A 24549-nucleotide genomic window follows, 5' to 3' on the forward strand; every position below is an offset into this window, starting at 1 on the left:
AGTCTCCCAAGTGCTGTTTGCTTACTGCCATGCAGGAGAATCAAGAGATGGGTGATACTTAAGAGCAGCACAGGGATACTAGGAATTTTAGGCATGAATAGTTGTTAGCTACTATGAGAAAGAACAACTGTATCCCAGCCAAGGATGAATGTGTTTGGTTGTGTGAGGTGAGCATCTGTGAGAAGAAAAAATGATACTCTGTCTTCATGTGCTGGTAGGTATTCTGGAGAGAATATGGGCTACAGATGTAGGAAGCAGTTCGTTAACATTACTTCGAAGTGGCACTAGGGCAGAGGGGAGAGATGCATGGTTTGTTTCACTAGAATGGTGCCTAAACCAGAGGGAAAGGTTGTTCTGAATGCTGTTCATATATAGCTGTTTTCAAAGTGACCTTGTTTCCATGTCTAGACAAAACTCAAGCACTTTTTTAGCTAATTTGTGCCTACACGCAACTTCTCTTCAGGGCTTTCTCATTTTCTTTCAGTGTTCTATCTGGTAGTCTGCTTCTATGGATAAAGTAGGTCTAATGAAGGAGTGCAGCAAAGACATCTCTATTTCTAGGGGAAAGAGCACAGATCAGCTATTAATAGTGAATTATACCAAGCTGAGTGTTTGCAGTTCGGAATCTTCTTAATTGTTGGGAAATAACAGCAAATTTCGAAGCATTGCAAGCCACGTACTATAGAATCACAGAATGACTTGTGTTGGAAGGGACCTTAAAAAACCCATTCAGTTCACTACCACCATGGGTAGTGTTGCTGCCCACTAGATCAACTGGGATGCTTTTTGCTTGTGGAAGGCTGAAAACAAATATAAAGCAGCTTTTCTAAAACAAAGGCACTGACAACTGGCTTATGGTGCTGCTTCCTGATACAAATTAAAGTTTATTTTCTATTATAGGTTTATGCATTTGCAGTATGTACTTTATTCAGCAAGTATAGCTCAAATAGGAAAAACAACTTTTTGGCCACTCTCCTTTTCTTAAGCTGAATATGCAATATCTGAATTCTGATTAAGCCAAAAATACTTGAACTGCCTGATGAATTTCTCAGAACTGTATGATATAAATTTATAGTGTAAAGGCAGGACAGTTTGTTAAAAAGGGGCCCTATTTCCAGAATGTGATGAGTCAGACTACTTTAGTCTTGCAAGATGCAGAAAGAAATGGCAAATGCGTCAACAGCAGTAAAACTGGATTTCGAGCATTTGGGGTTATTTTTTGCAAAACTAGAGGTTATCAGCAAGTTAACAGAATAACTGCAAAAGCAGCAGTCACCTGCAAAGTACTGGAAAACAGATCAAAAGAGACAGCTCTCAAGTGCAGCTCAGGCCATCTTGCTAGGTTCAGACTGCTGCTTCCTATTGCGTATTTGTGTTCGTACCCAGGTGCTGGAAAAGCACAGTACTGCTGATTTGTGTTCATGTTCTGCCCAACTCTAGAGTGTTTTCTGAAGGGCTGCACCTATAGGCAGCTGGTCCCCTTGTTTTTACTCTAAAATGAGATACCTTGCACAGCTCCTTTGGAATGATGGTGCACTACAGTTTTCAAACTTGCTCTTCAGTTTTTCATGACAGCTTTGAAGTTTTACTCCATCTTAAAATATTTTGTTCCTGGCTGCTTTGTATCACCTAGAGATTCAATACTTTATTCACTTTCTTAAATGTTTAGGCTTTTCTTTTTGAACTGGAGTATGGAAAATCATCTTATCTGATTGCATTTAATATAAATTAAAATGCTCTTCTTCCCTCAGAACTTTTCTGAAGTTTACTAAACTGGCTTTTCTGAGATATGGCAGACTTTCTTCATTGCTTTCCCTTGTTCAAGGGACAAAGCTCACCTAGTTCCAGCTTCCCTGCTTTGGGAAGGAATACCTCCCTCTAGAGCAGGTTGCTCGAAGTGCCATCCAGCCTGGCCTTGAATGCTTCCAGAAAGGGGGCACTGACAACCTTGCTGGGCAACGTGTTCCATATCTTCTTCCTAACATCTAGTCTAAATCTACCCTTTTCCAGTTTAAAACCATTTCTCTTTTCCTGTCACTACCTTCTTTTATAAGAAGTCCCTCCCCAGATGTCCTGTAGGCCCTCTTCAGGTACTGTAGAGCTGCTGTAAGGTCTCCCTGGTGCCTTTTCTTCTCTAGGCTGAATAGCCCCTGCTCTCTCAGCCTGTCCTCTCTAGCCCTCTGAACATCTCTGAGGCCCTCCTCTGGACCTGCTCCAACAACTTCATGTCCTTCTTATGTTGGGAGCCTCAGAACTGGATGCAGTACTCCAGGTGGGGTCTCATGAGAGCAGAGTAGAGGGGCAGAATCACCTCCCTCGATCTGCTAGTCATACTTCTCTTGACTCAAACCAGGATACAGTTGTCGCAGAGGTGAGGCTGACTGGCCTGTAGTTCCCTTCTTTTTTTCCCTTCTTCAAAGTGGTGGTTATGATTCCCCTTTTCCAGTCAGTGCCAGCTTCATCAGACTGCCATGACCTATCAAGTATGATGGATAATGGTTTGGCAGCTTCATCTGCCAGTTCCCTCAGAACCTATGGATGGATCTCATCAGGTCTCATGGACTTGTGCCCCTTCGTGTTCTTTAGATAGTCTTGAACCTGATCTTCACTTACAGCAGACAGATCTGCCTTCTCTAAGTTTTTACCATTGCTTTCTGCAACTTGAGGCCAACAAGTCATTGAGCACCTCACCTTTCTCCATATCTATCTTGACCAGGTCTCCAGTTTCCTTCTGGAAAGGGCCCACATTTTCCCTGACCTTCTTTATATCACTGGTTTTTAAAAAATAAATTAAAAAAAACCAACACAACTGTTAGAATTTCTTTTTGTTCCCCTTTATGTCTGTGACTAGATTCAGTTCTGCCTGGATTTTAGTTTTTGTAACCTGATTCCTGACCGCTCGGACAACTTCTTTGTAGTCCTGTGTAACCTGCTGCTTCCACTCCTTATAGATGTTTTGAGCTTAAGTCCAGGAGCTCCTTGTTGATCCATGAAGGCTTCCTAGCATTCTTGACTGTTTTCTGTTTTCTTGTATGCATTGCTTCTGGGCTTGGAGGAAATGGACCTTGGTACCAACCAATTTTCTTGAGTCCCTCTTCCCTCCAGAGCTTTTCTCCCTTGTCACCCTGCCAAGCAGTTCCCTGAAGTGCTCCGAGTCTGCTCTCCTGAAGCCCAGAGTGGCAAGCTTATTGGATACCCTCTTTCACACCCTCATAATTTTGAACTCTAACATTTTGTGGCCACTACAGCCAAGGTAGCCCTTGGGCTTCACATTACTCAGCAGCCCCTTCCTGTTGGTGAGGGCAAGGTCTAGCATAGCACCTTTCCTCGTGGGTTCCTGTACTAGTTGGAAGTTCTCATCAGCGCATTCCAGGAACCTGTTCAGTTTCTGGTTCACTTCTGTGTTGTCCCTCCGACAGATATCAGGGTGGTTGAAGTCCCCCATGAGAACCATGAAGGTGCTCCTATCTGTTTATAGAGAGCCTCATCTGCTTGGTCTTGCTAATCAGGCAGCTCATAGCAGATTCCCACTATGATGTCTCCTCCCCCCACCTTCCCTTTAACCCTAACCCACAAGCTCTTTGTTAGCTCCTTGTCTATCCCCAGGTGAGCTCCATGGACTCCAGGTGGTCATTGATGTAGAAGGCAGCACCCCGCACCTTCTCCCCTGCCTGCGTTTCCTAAATAGCTTATAGCCACCTATTCTTGCATTCCAGTCATGAGAGTCATCCCACGATGTCTCAGTGATGCCAGTGGCATCATAGTCTTGTAGGCACGCACACACTTGTGATTTCTCCTGCTTGTTCCTCATGCTTCATGCATTGGTGTACAGGCTCTTGAGTTGGGCTCCAGTTCAGTCTGATTTACCAACAAGAGTTCCCTTATCCTGAACTTTAGGTGCTGTCTTACTGGCATGTGATCCTACTCTAGGCTTAGGGCATCCATTACCATTGTCAGCCTCAAAGTGCAATGATTTGACCCCTGGCAACTCTAGTTTAAAGCCCTTGTGATTAAATTGGGAAGTCATCATCAATGAGTTTCTTCCAAAAGTGGGTGGGAGGGATGACAGGAAGCCTTAAAGATTCAGGGTTTCAATCTGAGTGAACTCGCATGGTGATCTACTTTGTTTATTTCTATCTGCAGGGAGACAAACTCATTTTTTCTTTGTACCTCGTTTATGTCTTCTTCAGTATTTAGAAGAAATGATACTGATAGATATGATAGAAGAAGAAATGATAGAAGAAATAGCTGAGGGGGCTAGAACAGCAACAAACATTTTAAATTTTAAAATGTATTCTTCTAGACTTTTAGATGCGAATACTCTGATATAGATATTAACTCTTACATTGATTGCATGATTATAGATTCTTTGAGCTGACGAACAAGGATTTAACCCCAAAATTTTGAGAATGAAGTGCAAGCAACAGTTACCTACTTCTGCCTGTTTGGTTGCACTTTGTGAGGGGCAGCCTTGGACCAATCATTTTACATATTTATTGTCGTTTCTAAAAACTACATCAGGCTGAAAACATATCATGTCTTCTGCAGTGGGTTGAATGCCCAGTCCACTATGGTTCTGTAAAATCCATGCACACCCACCTGCTATATGTGGTAAAGTCAGTAAGTGGAGACATTCAGTCAGTGATAATTTTATAGGATGTAGAATTTTAGTGTCATTTGTGTACCTATGATCTTTTTTGGTTGATGGTTACTCTGTAGTATATCTCCTTAAAAGTTGCAAGGTATCATCCAACATTGTTCATCTGGTATCTTGTATTACTACCATCTTATTTCAAATGCCTACATTGCTCTTTTGAGAAGACTACTACTTTATATGGTAGGTAAAAGAATACAGTGTTCAGGTGGTTTGTCTTTCTCTGTCCAGCCTCTTCACTGAGCTGTTGCACTGAGCACTAAGCGCTGCCAATATTGATGACTAAAACATAAATGATAATGGAGTCTTGTAGTTTTACGTTAGTATTTTGTACAAATGATCTTGAATTTCACAAGCAAAATTATAGGAGAAAGATTTCTAAATATTGTTTTTCAAAACTTTTCTTGTTTATAATTTGAATATAATATTCCATTAAAAATTCAGAACAAGCAAATTTCAGGATAGCTTATTAGACTGTATGCAAGCTAATTTTATCTTCAGAATGAAGTGTTTGAATGGCAGTCTTTTGTGTGTGTACATTTGCTTAAGGCCTGCTTTTGTAAAAAAGCACTCTGAAAAATGTGCTTCTACCAATAAACATTTTAGCAATTTCCCATATTTACATTTTTCAGCTCCAGGAGAATGTGGTACATTCTTTACTAAATAATTAGCTCAGCCAAGGAAATCAAGTTTTGTTGTTTCTGACTAAATGTACCAAAAACTATTTACACTTCACATTTATGCAAATAATTGAATCTAGAGCTAAGCAAAGGATAAAAGGCTTTTATTATCTGTTGAAGTTGTTCATGTTTGATAGTTTAAGAAACTTTAGTCTTGCAGTTTTGGTGTTGCTGTTTCTTCTCGTATTTGACTCCGTGCCTCATTAGGACTGCATAAATCACAAAGTTGAGCTATGCACGTTGTTTTGCTCTGTTGTGTTAACTGAGCTTCAGTCTACTCAGGCACTTGCATATAAAGTTAAGCACATGCATATTAATTCCACTAAATCAGAGGAGATTATTGCCTACTTGAATGTTTTGCTGAATTGGATGCTGAGTGACTGTAGCTTTTCTGGTACAATTACAACTGTTGCACGTAGCTGGTGCTGTTTTCAGAGGCAGAATTATGCCAGATAAGACTTGGTGATATCACTGAAAACATACTAAAACTTTTGAAATGGAAACATTTTCTCATTTAAAAGTAAATTCTAAGAAGACTATTGTTGCTAATCACAAGCAAAGGAATTTAAATGGAAGTCCTTACAATAAACATTTTCTTTTCCTTTTAGCTTATTAAAATTCCCAAAGTTGATCACCCAAATGAATCGCATACATTTAACTTCTACTTGTCAAATGTTGGCAAAGATAACCCTCAGGGAAGCTTTGACTGTGTCCAGCAAACTGCCTCAAGGTAAGTTTCACTTAACATTTTGTTTCATGGTGAGTTTAAGCAGATTCTGTGGCTTTGAGCATGTAGCAAAAATCTTTAACAGATGCATGCTCTTAGTGATGTACTGCAGTAAAAAGAAAGAAAAACAAAATTCCTTGCATATTTTTTTGTTAATCGTATCTACTTGGATTTACATAGAGTTCTTGTACTTTTTGCTTTAAAATGAAGAAGCTTTGAGGACTTTTCCACCTCCTCTTGCTATTTTTAAAAGCAACTTCAGTATCATTCAAACTAGACCAGGTCCTTTCTCCAGCCATATGTAAATATAACTGTCAGCATGCTAGCAGGATAGCCATAATGTATAGTTGACTGACTTTAAGAAACACATAGATCAGTGGCCTTATCCATAGCTGCATTACTGCTGCATTTCAGAGCCCAACATAGTACAACAGCACTTCATCCTGGTTCATTTCAGTCAAAGTGAAAAGTGTTGATGTCTTAACTAATAGAAACACAGTATTTTCTTAGCTATATCAGATTTGCCTCAGCCCCTAAAATGGTGCATTCAGTGCAGTATTGATGTGAACAATTGTCCATCTTGATTGTTAGGAAGTTGCAGGTAGATTTTATGTATTCCTATTGGAAGCCACTCATGCATGTCTCAGAAAGGTGCTAATCATGTTTGTGGTCACAGAAAAGCTTCTGCCCTCACTCTGGAAATGTGGGATTTGTCTAGATAGAGAATTTTGCCAGCAATATGAAAATGAGCTGATTAAATAGCTTTCTGCCTGACAGAAGATCTCTAAACATCCTCCTCCTCTTTGTTAGTTCTCTTCTGCTACAAAGCAGCCTTTCTGTGTAACTGATGGAACTAAAAGCTGAATGATTTAGTGGTTTCAAGCTTGGAGCAGTGTGTTTTGGTGTTTCTTTTTTTGTTTAACTTGTGTCTGAAAGGGGTCAGACAGCTGCTGAGTTGCAAAGAAAGCCTGCAGGAGTGCATGTTGGGCTGAGAGGTCTTGCTTCTTCTCCTTTCTGTTGTCTCATTGAAAGTTCTGCACGCCTATTGCAGTGGCCGGTGTACTGAGCTGCTGCCAGCTCCCGATTAGAAAACCTTTAATAGACCTTGAGGCAAGCCATCATGGAAGACTTGTGATTCTTCTGGGAGGTACCTCATCAGGCTCATTACGTAGGAAACATACAGGGGTCCCCACTTCTGACTCCAGTGTTTCACCAAGCATCTCCGTGGGCTCTTTGTTGTTTGGAAGGGAGCAGCTTCAGTTAAACTGAATTCATGTCATAAATAAGACTAAATTTAAGCACTTTTAGAAACAATTCTGAGTAATATGCCTATGTAATTTGAATGTGGCTGTGCAAAATCTAATTCAGATAAGCTTTCACCATTTCCTGTGTAGTCAGCTCTCAGTCTATCCAAGTATTTTATGCAGAATCATTTAAAAAATAATTCATAAGGGACCACCAGAGAGTACTTGGTTTCCTGCTGAAGGTGGGTCTGGCTTCAAAACTGGCTCAAATTTTGCAGTCCAGTCTACAGTAGGTTGCACAGTGCCCTTGATTGGTGCTCAGATGCTCCCATAGTGTAAACCTTTTCTTAGCTCTCTTCTGTCTGTTCTTTGTCTGGAACATTTCAGAACTGGTCTGGGAGCTGTACCATGCTCTAGGCCTGCAACAAGGGTGCCCTTATCTTCTTGACTTCATGTCAGGTCGCAACAATTTTAGAAGGTGGAAGCATACCACAAGTCGCTGACCAGTGCATGTTGCTTTGGTGTTGGTGATGGTCCTTCTTGAAATATTCAATCTCTATGGTGCATAAAGACAGCAACATTCAAGGAAATATTCAGTAGATATAACATGTGCTCTAGATGGCAAGAACTATTTTCTATTGTAAATGCTGTGATTTCAGAGCAGGAAATAATGCCAAAAATACAGCTTTGGGCTTTGGTTGGACAAAATTGTGGCTGTATCATCTTGAAATACTATGCAATGGCTTGGCTTGGTCCACCTTTGTGACTTTCAGATGCAACTTGGTAAGTTAAGAAATGAGATGCTAAATGTTCCACAACATTTCTTCATGGAACCTTTACCAGTTGGCTCAGAATGTATTGGGCTAGTGCAGCCTGGCATCCTTTCTCTGTTCGGAGGTGTTGCCAAGGTGAGTGCTGCACAGAAGAACTGTTAACACCTGTAATCTCTAAATCAGGCTAAATTAAGTTGCTATTAGGCTATGTAGGCTACAGATGCGCTCATCTGGCTGAGCGTGTTGCACAGTAAGAATGCATTTAAATTTGTCCAGGAGAAATGAAGAAACAGTTCTGGGGAATTTCTCCTTCTTCACTTGTTTTGGAACTGTGTCAGCACCTCTGTTCATGAGCTACTGCTGATGTATGCAGCTTTTGCGAACTCATGACAGAAATCCTAGAGGACTGTGCTCCTTCTGAAACCTGATGCCCACCTCAACTTTGCTGAGGAGATACCATACCTGGCCTTGCATTCTTTCCTGTTGTGCAGGGCTTTGGTCTGAGTGTCCCTATACTAAATATAAATCTCCAGAGAAACAGATGGTTGAACTGTAAATGCTATAGAAACACCAAGTCAGCAGAGTTATCTTGAAGCAGTTCAAGATAGCAAATAGCATGTGAGCTTTAGGGGAGGTCTGGCTTACCTCTCTTGAATCTTGGAGGGACTTAAACGGTGATGGGCAAGTCTTTGTCAGGCAGAAGAAGCAGGTGACTTTCAAATGTGTACTTAGCTAAGTGCTGAGCATGACTTGAGAAGGCTGTAAGGCATGGGTATCCAACTTGTTCTTGCCTGGGCCATTCTGACTGAAGAGGAATTGCATTGGGCTGCGTTTACATGTTACTCCACAAGTAAAGTCTCCTATTTATTTCCATGGAAACTCAATGGATACAAAGAACACAATAACTCTATTTGATAGAGCAAATTCTCTGCTACTAAACCCTCTTTTTCAAAACAATCTCCGCCATTAGCTGTGCAGATGAACAAGAGCCTGCCTGCTTTGATTATAAAAAAAAAAAAAAAATCTGCGCCAGCAGGCATGACCCACTGTCACCACTGCTGAAGTTTACCATCCACCACCTCTCTGTGCTCACATCCACTGTTTATTCTCCATAAACATTCAGCAAGCATCAGTGAATGTCAGTAAGTGCCTTTTTTTTCTACAAGGAGGAATTCAATCCCACACCTTTACTTCATCCGCACATCTATGCCTAATGCCATTTGGTCAGATTGTCCCTCTGTTGCCAATTGTTGCACAGCAACAATGTGTAATGGGATACTGGTGGGAAGGCCCAGCCTCTGCTACCATACCAACATCATCATCTTCCTCTGATATTATGGGCCAACATCATAAAATAGGAGGCATTACTTTCGGAGCAGCCCTCATAGAATACAATGTTATTAAAATTATTTATTATTTAAATATTAATTTTAATATATTTCTTAAAACCTTAAAAAACTGAGTGTAACAAAACCATAAAACTAGTGGGCTATTCAACCATGTCTTTGTGAAACTGATGCGTCAGTTGGGTTTGATGGCAGGAGGCACAGTTCTCAGTGAGGTCTCAAAATCAGTAGAGATTTTTGATGAAATTTTTCTCTTTCTGTGCTTCATCCTTGCAAGTAGTTGTTCACAAATGTCCATACTGCCAAAAAGTGATGACATGAATAAGGTGTGATTGTGAAGCGAGGGATGTTTCTCTCCATTAAGAGAGGGATTGTGAAAGTCTGGTAAAAAGACACGTTCAGATTTTTTAGTTGAACGTCTCATTGCAACACAGTACATTCCCTTTTGGCAGTCATGAAACCTGTTCTCAACCTCCTTTATCAAAACTGAAAGCACAGCTGTGTATTCTTTGCTATTCAGAGCCCTGTGTTTAGCCAATGCGTGCAATTATTTGCCATCACTTTAGTCAGCGCTGCACAGCACTGCTCTCCCCATGCCCTGCTTTCAGTCCACACTGCATTAATAGCACACCAATATTTTGGTTATTGCTGAGCAATGGCTGTGTGCCCGGGGCCTCTCCACTGTGAAGCGCTGCCTTTATGATGGCATGGGGTAGGAGCTGGGCTACATGCAGCCTGTGACTGCTTTAGTTTGCATTGTAACCTGAGTAGTTTGCAGTAGTTTTTTTGTATACCAACTTATACTATCCTGAGCTTGTCTCTTGAATGTGATTATATGAGAATACTGTGAATATACTGACAGATAACATTGATAAAACGTCGATGTTTGGTTTGTAGAATGACTTGAAGCATATATTACCTAGCGGTGAGAACTGAAAAACATTTTTTTTTGCCTGTTAGCGCAGGTTTTTAGGTTTCTGATACAACCATACTTCTAGACTTGAAATAGTGCTTGGGCTCATTTTTTTTCAATGTTTTTATAGTTCTGGAGCCTCACAACTGAGTAGCCTGGGACTTATACAGAATAAAATTACTGTATGTGCAACAAATGATTCCTATCAGATGACCAAAGAGCGCATGACCCAAGCAGAAGAGGAATTACGCAATCGAAGTGCAAAGGTTATTAAGCCTGGTGGACCATATTTAGGTATGGTTGTATTTCCTTTTCTACTAGATGTCTGTAAGTTTTCAAACTCAGTAACTGGTCCTTTCATCATATTGTTAGCAAAGTTTATGTGTTCAGAAGACTCAGTTTTAGGTGGCTCGCTATCATATTGCAGATTTAAAATCTGTTGTTGCATGAAAGGTTAGTTTTAATTTTCCTCCAGAAAACCAGCTCTTCCTTCCTTATTCCTATATTATCTGGCTGGTTAAAATTTTGACTATTGAGGTGCAGGGTTTTAATTTCCCACACACATACCTTTCATGTTTTAGTAACTCATATTTTGGTCTTGTAACAGCACTTTAGAATACCGTGCTAAACCAATACTTGTAATAAAAAAAATAACATCAAGGATATCTCTTACACAAATTTGAGTACTTGCTTTGAAAAAACGTGCTTTTCATACATGCTATTTGGATTTTGTTTATGCCACTATCATGAATGAGTGACTGTTACTCTAAGACTTTTTTTTTTTTTTTGGTAAAAAAATTCTAGAAGTAAAATAACTCTGTCATTTGTGTGTGGATTTAATCATTTTGTGCAGAACAAAAAGCACAAGTGACACTGCATCTTTAAATCATTTTGAGGACTGTTTCTCCAAGGAGCATGAAGATGATTGGAGATAGAACCCTGATGAGCATGCAGTGCCATGGCAGGACGTGGCAGTGAGCCAGACAGGCCACATCAACCTCTGTGCAGTAAAAGCCAGCATGGCTTTGTCTCTGTGATGGTGCAGACACCCCTGCCATGGCAAGCTGCATGTTCCTGTGCCTTGTCTTGTCTACAGAACCTTCTTAAAATAGCAAGATGAGGAGCAAGTGGCCTCTGTTGTGGGAATAGTGCTGGGCATGGGTTAATGCTGGGACTGGGATGTGCACTGTCCAGGCTGCAAGGTGAGAAGTGCCACATTGCTCTATGCTGCAACAGCTTCTGCATGGAGAAGCTCTGTTTTACATGGGTATCATCTGTGATCTTTGTGGTGGTTGCTTAAACAGGCTCCACGTGGATGTTTTAAATTACATAAATGGGGTCTGAAGGTGAACAGCGGGAGAATGATGGTGTTTGGGGGTGCTTCTGTCTCAAGCTGGCATAGGCAAAGAGAGGACAGGACAGGGTTAAATTCCTACTGAGGTACGAAGGGTGGCTTTTAGCATGCTTCAGGCAGCTCAGGTTGGGAGCTGGGGCTGTCACTCATGGTAATGTCTGGTTATGTTTTCAGCTGATCTTTTTCAAAGTGATTTGTAGACATAACTTCAGAAGTTGTTTGCTTGAATGCTGCATACGCTATCTGTAGTGCCAGGGGTGCGTATCTAAATTGTGTTTACCTTGACACAACACTTCAAATGCATTAGTACATAACTGGCAAGTTCATGTTGCTCTAGAAGCATAGTCACGTGTGTTTTTTGTGGTTAGGTTTGTTCTTGAAAACCAGAAGGGCAAAACCTGGAGGTAGAAAGGTTATAGAGATTTGGCCTTCACTGCAGAATGGCAATAAAGTTTCACTGTTCTTGGGAATAGCAGTATGTAAACACAGCCATGTGCTGTTCTCTTTCCTGTGACTCCAGAAATTTCCTGAATTCCAAGCATTGCTGATGGAAGAGAGGTAGAGCTGCAGTTCTTATGACACATTCTCACTAGCCTCCCTCATAAACCAAACACGAGTTGTTAGCAACTGAAAAATGCCTTGTTTGTCTGACATCCTCTGGTGGATTGCAAGTAATTCACTTCTTGTGATTTTGTGTAACGTTGCAGGATTTTTGTTTGTTTGTTTCCTGTTCTATAGCAAATGCTATTTAAAAACAGAGTTGAGAAGTGGAGGGCTTTTCCTGGGAAACTCAAGTTACTGGCTGAGTGCTGTTGCTTTTAACATTCTGGATTCACTGTTTGCAAATGCTTGCATTGTTCTTCCAGTTGAGAAATGTGTTTTTGTAGAACTTGATCCAAAATGCTCTGCAGGCTTTCTTTTAAAACTTATTTGTCGTGGTTCCAAGAACAGTTCGATTTTGTTTCTACCAAACTTGATGCCACGTATATGGCCATGTGTAATAAGAAGGGAGAACTTTCCTCTTTCAAATTGAGTAGGTCTGGTGATGAACATCAGGTTGGTAGTCTCTTTAAGCAGCAGTGCTATTGTTTGTTTAGTCTTGGTCTTCCTTGGCATTAATGATGAACGCTTTAATTGTACAGAAGACTTTTTCTTCAAACTGCATTCTTCCAAAAACAATCTGATTGATTTTATTTACTACTTAAGATCATAAACTGGAAAAATAATAAAATCAGCATCAATTTAGTTTTACCAGTAAAGTCTTCCTAACGATATAACTGATTTACCTGATTTTTATTGTATTGAATAAGTTCTGAATTCCTACCTTAATGCATCTTTCCTCTGTATATTACCAGTGGATCTTAAAATGCTAACCAAACACAGTTCTTACAGATTATCTGGCCTAGTGACTTCTTTAAAATCAGCTTCATTGTCTTCTCCCAAACTCATGCATAACGTTTTATTTTTTGACCCTTAATTTAGGAAAAAGAGTACAGATAAGAAAAGCGCCACAAAGCATTCCAGATCCTGTGCCTGAAAGGAAGAGGTCAACACCCATAAACCCAGCAAATACAATAAAGAAGACTCATGCAAACAGTGGTGTTTCTCAGCGACCATACAGGGACAGAGTGATTCACTTACTGGCCCTGAAGACCTACAAGAAACCAGAGTTACTTGCTCGTTTGCAGAGAGATGGTGTCAACCTGAAGGATAGGAATTCCCTTACAGCTATCCTGCAGCAGGTGAGATCATGGTTTCCAGCTTTTTTTTTTTTTTACTCCTGCTATTCTTTTAGTATGTGTTATGGTATGTGTTACTCCCATATTTAAATAAGAACATAATAAACACCTTATATAAACCTCTCACCATTTAAGTGTTTCAACTGACTTTATGCACGTGCTTCAAAATGCAAAGTGAGGAAAGTAAAGATTAAAAGATATGTGGGGGGTAGTTTTGTTTTGCTGGGGTGGCAGGCAGCAATTAACTATATTTAGCTTTGTTGCTCCTAATGCCTTTTTTTCCTCCCTCTGTTGAAGAGGAAACTGCTGAACTAGTTAATTAAGAGTACCTGACCATTCTTTCTCTCATTTGCTTGATGTAGCTCTTCATAGTATGAAATATTTCTTGCCCAAAATTTATGTGGATCAAAGTCCAGTAGTGAACTGAGTTATTATTTCACATGTATGTAGTTGGTGTGCTGTAGATGGTCTGTGCCTGCTCTTTGGGATCTGACTGGACTGTGATTCAGTGGAGGGACTCTTCTCAAACAGTAAATGAGAAAGACAGTGGTCTCAATTGGGGAGCAGAGACCTGCTCTGCTATCGTGTGGATTCTGTCCTTATCTTTCTTGCAGGCTTTTTTCCTGCATGTTAGTTTTCCAGTGCCCCTTTGAGTTGAGTTCCTGTTGCATTTCTGTATCGTATTCATCAAAATCTTCAGTAGGCCTGTAGCATGATGTAGATGAGCCATCTAAGCTCTGTCTTCAAGTGTGTTGCATACTGCTATTTTTAAATGAAATAGTTCTGATAAGGCTCATTAAAATAGCCTACAATGTTTTTAATACTAATTATTCTTGTAGACTCTGGCTGTATTGTGCATGCAAAGTGGGAGTATTTCCTGTGCATTTAGAATAGTTTTGAAAACTACTACCATGATTATCTCAGTATTTATGCAGTTTTATTCATATACTGAACTTTTAAAAAGTGGTTGTTCAAATAAGTTTTGCTGTCCGGAACAGTTTGGGTTTTTTTTGCTTTCTTTTTTTACACCTCAAAGTTGTGCCATGTTCTTAAATATGAATTTAATCAACTTCATAAATAATTAATTTTATATTTTAAGTTCCACAAGCTCAGCTTACTAGAGTAAAAAAATGTATAACAATGGTTTTCTTTTCCATTATTTTTGGCAATGTTTAGAGACTTTCTTGGAGTCTCTTTTTATTATGTGGTGTGAGTTGCCTAAAGGTATTAGTTTGCATTCAGAAATCAAGACATTAGCAGCACTACACCATGAAGAGCCTTGTTGACATTTTTTTTGTCTTCATTATTAGTTTTCTAGGAGCCCAAAGACAGGAGCCAAAACTGAGTTCTCATATTCATAGACTTCATTATCTTAGAATACTGCTTTAATTCAGATTTAGCAAACAGTTCACAAATATGCTGTTTTCTTTACTTTGAATTATTTTTAAGCAGAGGACACACACACACACACATAAGTTAACTATTTATCCACAGTGTCAATAAAATCAGGTACGAGAATGTGTCAGAAAAGACAGCAAAAAACAAATTACTCTTAACCCACTAACACATTTAAATCCTCCTTTTTCATTCACACCTTTTAATAGTAAACATTATAGAAGAGAAAATACTCGAAGTAGCACAAAGTGGTGGTGGTGGTGTGTGCAAAGTGGGAGTTCTGTATGGGACAAATGGACTGGCACTATTTTTCTGAGATTTTCTCTGCAAGTTTGAGCAGGTATCAAAGTAGGAAGCCAGAAACAGCAATTTGAGTGCCAGTAGTCATTAGATTTTGGTAGAGACGACTTGAGTTTGATTATACTGTATACCATTCTTAAGGAAGATTAAAAAACAACTTATTTTCAGAGTTGTGTGACTTTCTCATGACAGCATCTTGGTACAGTCCATTCTCTGTCTGCAAGAATGCATCTGTACAGCATTCTGTTAGCTCTATATCTTGATTTCTAAATAGACCTTGATAAGTATTTGCACAGTTACATTTCTTTCTACCTGTGAACATTCAGTGTGGCTTAAAACTAATTGAATGGATGAATAATTATTCTTTATGCTAAAGGAATAAGAGTATTCCTCATTATCAGGTGAGCCTTTTCAATAGAAAGGTATAGTTTCTTGTGATGCAGTCACTTGAGAAAGAAAGTTGATTCTTTTTACAGGACAAGTGATAGCTAATACAGCTGCTCTTGCTCTGTCTGCAGTCACTGAGGTGGTGACAGAAGCATTTGCCAAGGACTGTTTTGCTCTGCAGTCATAGCACAGCACTGTCAAACATAAGGACTGCTGGTGTCCTCCAGCAGTTCAGGCCTCTCCACGTACTTCATTCTGGCATAGCTGCAGTTAAAGACAGAAATATGTGATGCAGAGAAAGTTTTTCGTAAAAGTAGTTTCATAGAAGCTTGTGGCATTTGGGGATTTAAAGCCAAACTTTTATATCCAAATTGGACCATATTTCTGGGGTTCAGCACTCATTGCATGAGAACTACTTGGACCTTCAGCTCTAAAAACTGGTGCTTGATTTTATTTACATTGTTGATTTAGCTACCGTGGATTAAACTACCGTGGTTTACATTTGGGTATGATGATCTTTTTTTTTTTTTTTTTCCCTTTTGTAAATGCCTAGGTAGCCAACTTGAATCCCAAGGATAATTCTTATACTCTGAAGGATTATTTATTTAAAGATGTTCAGAAAGACTGGCCTGGATACAATGAGATTGATAAACAGACATTGGAGTTAATACTTTCTAGGTAAGTTCAGTTCTCTCACTTGGGTGTCCAACCTTTTGTCTTGCTTGCATTGCGCTGAGTGAAGAGTAATTGCTGTGGGCCACATATAAAACAAATAATGTATTTAATGTGTGGTAGTAACAAAACTTATTTTATTTTTTATTTTTTCATTGTAACTTTAAGAAAGAGGGGAACAAAAACATAAAGCTATCAGATTGGACACGTGCTCTAGGAGAAAGAAAACAACAGTTTTAGAAAATGTGTTTTGCCACAGTGAAAGAACTGTGACATGGGTACTTTTTCCTTGTAACCTGAAATGTGGGTAATCCTTACAGAAAAGTTAATTCATCTCAGAATACCACCAGCACCAGTCATTTGGGATCTCCTGTAACTTCTAGTAACGATGCTGCATCAGCTTCTCCTTCCCAGGTATTTTGTGGCTTTGTAAAATTATTTATAGTGTACTAAGATATAATTTGCTCTTATGTTGGAGTAAAAGCTGTAATACAAAGCACTAGTATTATATTTGCCATATGAAAAAACTGAAGCATTTATTTCTAGTTGTATGCTTAACATTTTTTTTTGAAGATGGTTGTACTGTCAAAGACTTTAAGACTTAATGATAACATAGCCTAAAAGCTGCTATGTTTAGTCTTCTGTGTATCAGAATGTTTATTAAAATCTTCAGAAAGACAGACAAGTCTTTTATTATCTGGTAAATACATCTGGATCAGTCAGTGTCTACCCCTGTAGTGTTTGAAAAGCTGAGGCATTAGCTTAACACCTATGAAAAAACAGCACCTTGACCTTTCAAGAGCTAGCTCATCTGTAGAGACTAAAGTTGTTGGCTACCTGTTATTATCATGTACTTCCTGATTAAAATCTTAACGTTATCTTGTATTGCCCCATGATCTGTTTATCTTGGTGTGTAGGAAGGCGTTCTGACACTGTAAATGTACATATATATTTTATTATATGATTGCATGTGTTCAGGTTTCTTTGTGGTGTGGTAGTTAAAACACATCAAACGTGCACAAACATAACTGTGCTGCTGTTTAAATATAATGCTTAGGATTATATTTATTATATTAGGATTATATATATTAGGAAACCTACAATAAGCAGAAATTACAGTTGCAGTCTGCTATTTGGAGGAATATATTTCTTCTTGCTGCCATCATTTAAATCCCCGTTATGATGCCTGGTAAAAGGGAGGTCTGGATCAGTGGGTCCCACCTTCCCCCGGCCTTTTCAAACTTAAGATACTTGCATCCTGCTTTCCTATCAATAAAAAAAGACGATACAGACTCTTCAGAAGTGGCTTGAAAAAATCCATGTGAAATACATTCCTGTAAGGAAAAGTATGGTGCTTTCTTTGACTGAAACTGTATATTCCTAAATGCAATTGAAATTCATAGGAATTTGGGTACACCAGAGCCTGTTTGTAAGAATAAACTCTAAAGTACTTGAAGTCTCACACTGTTAAGATGTTTTGAGTTTAAAAAGTGGAGGCACTGCACACCTATTTTTGCCTTATTTTCTTCCCATCAAACAGCAGCAATGTGTGTGTGCTGTGGACCTGTCTGTGCTGCAAGATGGAACAGAACAGTGCCCAGAGCTCAGATTACAAGTGCAGCCAATTTGTAAATCAACATAAGCACAGCAAGTTCGTTGAGGAAGGCATGAACCTGTGTTTCAGCTGGGGAAAATAGCTGGAGTGGCAGCTGCAGCAGAACTGTTTTTTTTGACCTGTTCTTCGTCATCTCTTCTTTAGGTGTTAGATCTGTGTTCATTCGCTGCTTGTTCTTAGATGTTCTTCATTCAGCTGAATGCTGCTAATCCATTTTATTTTGCAGAAACGGCTCTCGGACTTCAACTTCATTGATCCCTTGATGAACAAGAAGCCGAGGATCTCCCACCTCACCAGTCGAGTTCAGCCATCCTTGAGCAGCCACCCACCTGCCCCCCCCAAGAAGAAAACCCTTGCCACTGCAGCACCCGCCCCACCATCCCTGCCTGCCGCCCACCTGCCTGCCTCCAATCCGCCCCAGACTGCCAGCTCCATTTCCCCCAGCACACCAGAGGGGCGTGGGACGCAAGATCTGCCTGTAGACAGCATCAGCCAAAGTGGCAGTAGCGTCTTCAAGCACCAGCAAGAAAAATATACCTCTCGGACTCCTTTGGAAACCTCAGCACCTGCCACTGGTAAATTGGAACATCCCACATTTGCAGGTGAGGAGGATGTGGTGTTGTACAAAAAGTCCATGAAGAAGGCCAAAAAGCATAAGGAGAAGGACCAAATTGAAAAGCGGGACACTACAGGAAAACAGAAAGATGAAGGAACGTTTGAAAGCAAAAAGGACCTTAGAAAGGAAGAGACTGCCGTGATGGAAAGCCCCTCTGGTTTGGAGTCAGGTGAAGGTATTAATATGCTGCTTCTCCTATCTGTTGCATGAATAGACTTTCTGAAAAGATGCTAGTAAAACCAGCAGCTAGAAACATTGTCTACTTTTTCCCTTGCTGTACTTTAAATTTCTTACTGTTATCCCTACTTTACGATAATGAAGAATTAGAAATATTTTTTTTGTCTTGCCACACATTACATTTTAGTTTCCAGTTTCTTCTTTAAAAAAAAAAAAAGGAAGAAAAGAAGAAACAAATCCCACCAAAGAGTTCAGAAGCAGAGGCTGAACTTGTTATGCAAGAGCCTTATCTAAAATTAGGTACATTTTCAAGAATTCTCACTCTGCAGTACTGAAATCCTTAAAACCAAGAAATATTCCATGGATGCCTGTTGAAAAGTAACTCTTTGTCAGAGTGCCTGGATGCTAGAAAAACACAAGTAACTGATTTATTTTTTAATTTGTCTTTCATTAAACCAATAGTTCATTAAAATTTACTGCATATTTTTAATGGACAAATTTTAAAGCTTGTACACTAATAACACTTAATTAGAAAAGCCTGATATACAGATATTGCGTGGTAGTTTACTGAAGCACAGAGTTTGGGCATAAATGTTTTTGATCATGTATTGGAACACAGGATTCATGGCAGCTTGCATTTTCATGGAAAATCTAAAACCTACAAAAACTGACACACAGTTTTCGTGAGCTTTGCTTTTAGCAGTACTGTAAGCTATTCTCCATCCTAGCCACAGAACTCACTAATAAATCAGGCTAGAAGACAGGTCTGGCCATTAGCTATCACAGCTTGAGAGCATGTTTAGGGCATGCAGGGTGCCCCTTTGAAGTATTCTTCTGCATGTAGGAAACGCGCTTTGAGGTGGTCTTTCCACATATCTGCTGTGCTCACGTGCAGTGTGAGATGACCTTGAAAATATTCACGTTTGACTGTATAAACACGTGAGCATCTTTCTCCAGATGTCAGCAACATAATTCCAAATGGCTCAGCAAACAAAAATCTGTATTAACTCTGAAGTTGGTCCTTACATTGTAGCTTTTAATTGGGCTGAGCCATTTAAGCTAATAGTGCTTGAGTTCTTGGAAGCGAAATGCTGCAATCAAAATTCTTCACAGAAGTTGTTTGTTAATGTTACTGATTCCATTTCCCTTAGATATTGTTCTGATTTCTACGTTACCTTTTTACTGTGCTTCCTGCTATTCTCCATGATCATTTTGATATTAAATGTAATCAAATTCTGTAGAAGTTTTAAAATAACTCATTTTCTCTGACTTTGCTCACGTGGCTTACAGCTATGTAAAAATGGCTAAGCATTAGCAGAAATACTGTGCTTAGACAGTGGCTGTGTAAGGTAATAATTGTCATTCGAGTATTTTTTGTTGTTGTTTTTTAAGCTTTCCAACAAACACCAATTGAAAAAAAGACACAGGTTCAGTAATATACCAGAAAAGAACACTAATTCCAGTTCCACCTTATTTTTCCTTAAAGCACCTGTTCTTATTTGTCAAAAAGATAGATGGGCCTTGAAATATTTCTTTCAAAATGATTGAGTGTATACTGTGCTTTTACAATGCCATCTAGGAGAGAAAGAGAAATTTACAAGTACAGATAACTTTGAAACCTGGTATAGCTACATTAGTGAGGAACACATCTTTCTTGTAGATTACTGAAGCCTGAATGCCGGTTATCCATATGCAATGGTCTTGTCTTTCCTGCCTAGAAGAGTGCTGAAATCAAATCTAGCTTTGGATATCCAGAAAGGGCAGAGAAGGAAGGAAAAAAAATGTGGCATAAAATGAAATTCAACCTTCTAGTCCACGTACTGCAGTCCTCAGGAACCTGAATGCTGATATAAATCAAGCTGTCTAATTGTGCAGCTATTCAAGCTGCGTAACTTCAATTGCTGTGCAAATGCCACATTATGTCTTGAATTAATAGAAGTTGACCTCTGGTTAATGCTTTGGTCATGCTGAACCTGAGAAGTAAAGTAGTCATGCCCTCTTTTTAAACCATGGTACTGTACACTGTGGAGAAGGTCGCGTGAGCCCTGTTAGTGTCTAGAGCTTGTTTTCAGTATTTCAGTGTGAGAACAGAACTCTATAGGAATTTTTTTTCAGGTCTCTTAGGTTCTTATTGTTTGGCTGTATTAAAAATCTGTTTTATCATAATTGTCTGATTTTCTGTAGGAGTTGAAGAAACTTGCACTGCCTCCACACATTCTCCTTCATCAACAGATGAACTACCAGACTACTTCAAGTGAGTAAAGTGACCATTTAAAATCTCTTTGCTGCTTATTGAGGCAGTTGAAAATTCACCTGTAAATGTCTAGTTTAGCTACAAAATTGAAAGACTACCAAAATGTAGTTGCAGAATAGTGACAAGTTTATAACAGCAGTTTCCTATAAAGGAACTTGACATTATTCTAAAATTGTGTTTTAAGTTAACCAGCTGTCTTATTTGAGTATCTGTTAAATTTTGAAATCTAAGCTTGTCCCTTTAATTACTTTGAGGGAGGAAAAATGTTAAGAACAATTTTTAATATGCTTTGGTATATTTAAAACAAACAAACGAAGAACCCACACATTTAATTTCATTCTTCTTGAAGACCAAAATAAAAGGACATGTGAGGATGTGCTGCTTTCTTTTTTGACTACAGGAGAGCTGAAAGCCACAGTACTGAGTATGAAAAGTTTGAATGAAGATCTTGTTTTCACTACTTAGCAGATTTAAGTTGGGAAGGAGGTGAGGGAAAATTAGCAGAATTTAGAATCACATTACATTTATAAAGTGTGTATATATGAACTAGCAGGACCATCAAAGTTATTTCTAAAGCTTTGATGTAAATGACCAGTGATAATTTTAAGCTGTGGCAAAACAACCAGTTTAACAACAGAATCATGGACCAAAGATCTAGAGATAAGGGAAGAACTTCACATTTTAATTTTAGCTTCTTAATTATAGCTATGAAATAGATATAAATGTGCTAAAGTCACATATTAAATGCACGTCTGCAGTGGTTGCACACACTCTTTAAAACCAAAGAAAGAATTCCCAGTTGAGTTTAATTTTAGCTTCTTAACAGAGAGTCACACATCAGATTAACATGCCAAAAAGATAAAATTTACCTAATTTTCAATTGGAAGGATTATCCTTTACACTGTAAGACAGGGAAGTAGCTTCTGCATACTTAATTCAGTAATGCGATGTGGGCAGAAAGAGTAAGTCTGGCTTTGCAGTGCACCAGTTCAGTGCTTCAAGTGTTGTGCTGATAGTTCAAACCTGTGTTTAATTCCAAATCTTTTATGGGTTAAAATAGATTCAGCTTTTTGTCCTCTGCTTCCCAAGTAAGCTGAAGGCAGTGATGCTGAGCTTTCTGTGATGAACTGAAATCTTTTGTCCTCACATAGAGAGGCATACAACTATTCTATGTGGTCTGATGTTTTAGTTGGGTGCCTCTAAGCTTTGCTAAAAGGGGAAAAAGATAATGTAAGATTTCATAAAGGTGTTTGAGTTCTGATTGGGAGTAAACACTTCAGTGGAGAATTCTCTGTGAAAGAAGCAACCTTGCAAAGAATTGTGCAGATAATCTACCTGTTGGCTACAGCTTGCTGGAAATAAGTTACATAGGGCTGCTTCAGGCATCTGCCTTGTCCTGAGGAGAAGATGGAATCCTTGAGCAAACCTTCAGATTGATCCAGTTTAAAGGATTTTGATAGTTTATTTTAGCTCCTCTTTTACCTCTAAGTACTACATAATCCATTAGTATAATATTAAAGTATGCTGCAGATAATTTCCTATCACAAATATTTAGTCAGTCAACTAGGAAAGGTGACCTCCCGGATCTGTTGGTTGAGAACCAACAGGGTGGAGGTGATTCTAGGTGGCTGTCTTTGCCATAGTGATCATGAAGTAGTTAAGTTCATAATTTTTGGCCAAGGAGAAAAAAGACAGCAATCTGTATTTTAAGAAAGCAAATCTGAAGCTACTCAGGTAGCCAGTTAATAGTGTCCTCTGGTAATTTTCTCTATAGGGTCTAGGTCTCTGTGCTGGTCACTTTCCAAGAATCACGTCTTGAATGCCAAATATCAGTCAATTCCATTCTGCTGCAAGGCAGGCAAGCAGGGCAGAAGACAGGCCTGGCCCTCATGGAATTAGGGCAGAAAACATAGAATTCAAGCAGCAAAGTCAGGACTTGTGGGGAGGATGCAGAGCTTCAGTCCCATCTGCAGTAGGGAGAAAACAGGAAAAGAGCAGAAGCTCAACTGGAATTGATGCTGGCCACTGTCGCGTCAGACAATAAAAAGGACTTTTTAAAAATATGTCAGCAGCAAAGGGAGATGAAAGGAAAACACTGCTAGTTGATACAGGTGATCACTATCAAAAGGGTTTAAGAGAAGTCGAGCAAATTTAATACCCTTTTTGTCTCAGTATTTAATAATAATGACTGATCTTTGTCTGCCTTATCCTCCAACATGGACAATCATGACTTGGAGGGAGCAGTGACTTCCAGTCTGTGGTCACTGAAGTTGTGCAGGAACAGTTGCAGCAGACCAGTGTTCCTAAGTCCATGGACCAGATGAGATCCACCTCAGAGTGCTGAAGGCATTCTGAAGATGAGTGCTGCACTTCTCTCAACCATCTAATGAAGGGTGTGAGAGTCTGGGGAGGTCTCTGCTGCCTAACCTAAACTTGGAAACTAGCTGGCGTTACAGCCATCTACAAAAAGAGCGTAGGGGAGAAACCAGGAAACTACAGACCTCTGAATCTAACCTCAGTCCCTGGAGAAGTTACAGAGAAGATTGTACTGGGGGATGTAGGAAGTCAGTTAATGAGCAAAGCTATCATCAGTCACAGTCAGTGCAGGCTCATGAAGGGAAAGTCCTGCCTTAATAATTTGATCTCCTTCTCTGAAAAGGTCACCTGGTTGGTGAGCAAAGGAAAGGCAGTGGGTATAATCTTTCTGTGTTTCAGTAAGGCCTGTGGAGCAGTCCAGCTGTGAATAAACAGGTTCACACTCCGAGTGATGAGCTGTCTCAACAGAATAGCTCAAAAGGTTGTAGGGAAGGGGGATACCATCATCAATGGCATGAAGTTCAACAAAGGAGAGTACCAGGTTCCTCACCTGGGAAACAAGTGGCAGGAGAGCAACTCTGGAGTTACTGGTTGACAGCAAGTTCATTGTGAACCACAGCAGTGTGCCTTGGCATCCAGGAGGGCAACTTGCATTGTGGAGTGCATTAAAAACAGCAGACTAGCTAGTCAAATAAGATGATTTCCCCACTACTTTCAACATTGGTGCAGCCTTGCCTTGATACTGTCTGCAGCTCTAGGCTCAACAATTTAAGAAGGATGTTAAGATCCTGAAAAACATCCAGAGGAGGGCAACAAAGCTGCTACCAGGGCTGGAAGGCATGTCTTGTGGGGAGAGGCTGCAGGCAAATGGGTTGTGTACTCTAGAGAAGACCAGAAGGTAACCTCATTGCTCTCTGCAGCCCTTTGTGGAGGGGAAGCAGAGGGAGGCAATGGGCTGTGTTTATTGTATCTGATGGGAATGGCACAAAAATGCCAAGGATAGGTTCAGACTGGGTGTTAGGAAAATATTATTTACCAAGCAGTTGGTCAAACACTGTCACAGGCTTCCCAGGGAGGTGGTGAATGCCCCATGCCTGCCAGCATTTGAGGCATTACTGCCCTGAATATCATACTCTGACTTCTGGTTAGCCTTCAAGAGGTCAGGCAGTTGGTGACGATGATCTCTGGAGGTCCTTTCTAACTGAACTATTCCATTCCATTTGTGTTCAAACATGACTAGTCATATCATCTTCCCTCGTTGTCATGCCCAGCAGGGCTTCCAGCATGGGCCAGCCTTAGGTTAGCCTCAGTCTTTTGTTTAGTCTCCATGAGACCTCACTCTGCTCTGGAGTTAACTTCTGTTCTGAGAATCTTTTGGTGCTTTTGT

At 39.7% G+C, this 24549-nt stretch overlaps 2 protein-coding genes across 3 annotated transcripts in view; one reads left to right on the forward strand and one right to left on the reverse strand.

The window, feature by feature from the left end:
• The window catches only part of CAST (calpastatin), a 356278-nt gene that overhangs the window by 259806 nt on the left and 71923 nt on the right, over positions 1-24549 (reverse strand). The window lies entirely within an intron of this gene.
• The window catches only part of ELL2 (elongation factor for RNA polymerase II 2), a 49396-nt gene that overhangs the window by 21163 nt on the left and 3684 nt on the right, over positions 1-24549 (forward strand). For both annotated transcript variants that reach the window (XM_065745594.1, XM_065745595.1), the window contains exons 3-9: positions 5943-6064; positions 10468-10631; positions 13174-13433; positions 16066-16190; positions 16505-16598; positions 18026-18590; positions 20777-20846. In XM_065745594.1, the coding sequence (XP_065601666.1) occupies positions 5943-6064; positions 10468-10631; positions 13174-13433; positions 16066-16190; positions 16505-16598; positions 18026-18590; positions 20777-20846 (1400 nt within the window). The remainder of the gene's footprint in view (positions 1-5942; positions 6065-10467; positions 10632-13173; positions 13434-16065; positions 16191-16504; positions 16599-18025; positions 18591-20776; positions 20847-24549) is intronic.

The sequence above is a fragment of the Cyrtonyx montezumae genome, unplaced genomic scaffold (genome assembly GCF_038088225.1).
Source record: "Cyrtonyx montezumae isolate F1298 unplaced genomic scaffold, pur_monq_1.0 scaffold_36, whole genome shotgun sequence".
Taxonomy (NCBI): domain Eukaryota; kingdom Metazoa; phylum Chordata; class Aves; order Galliformes; family Odontophoridae; genus Cyrtonyx; species Cyrtonyx montezumae.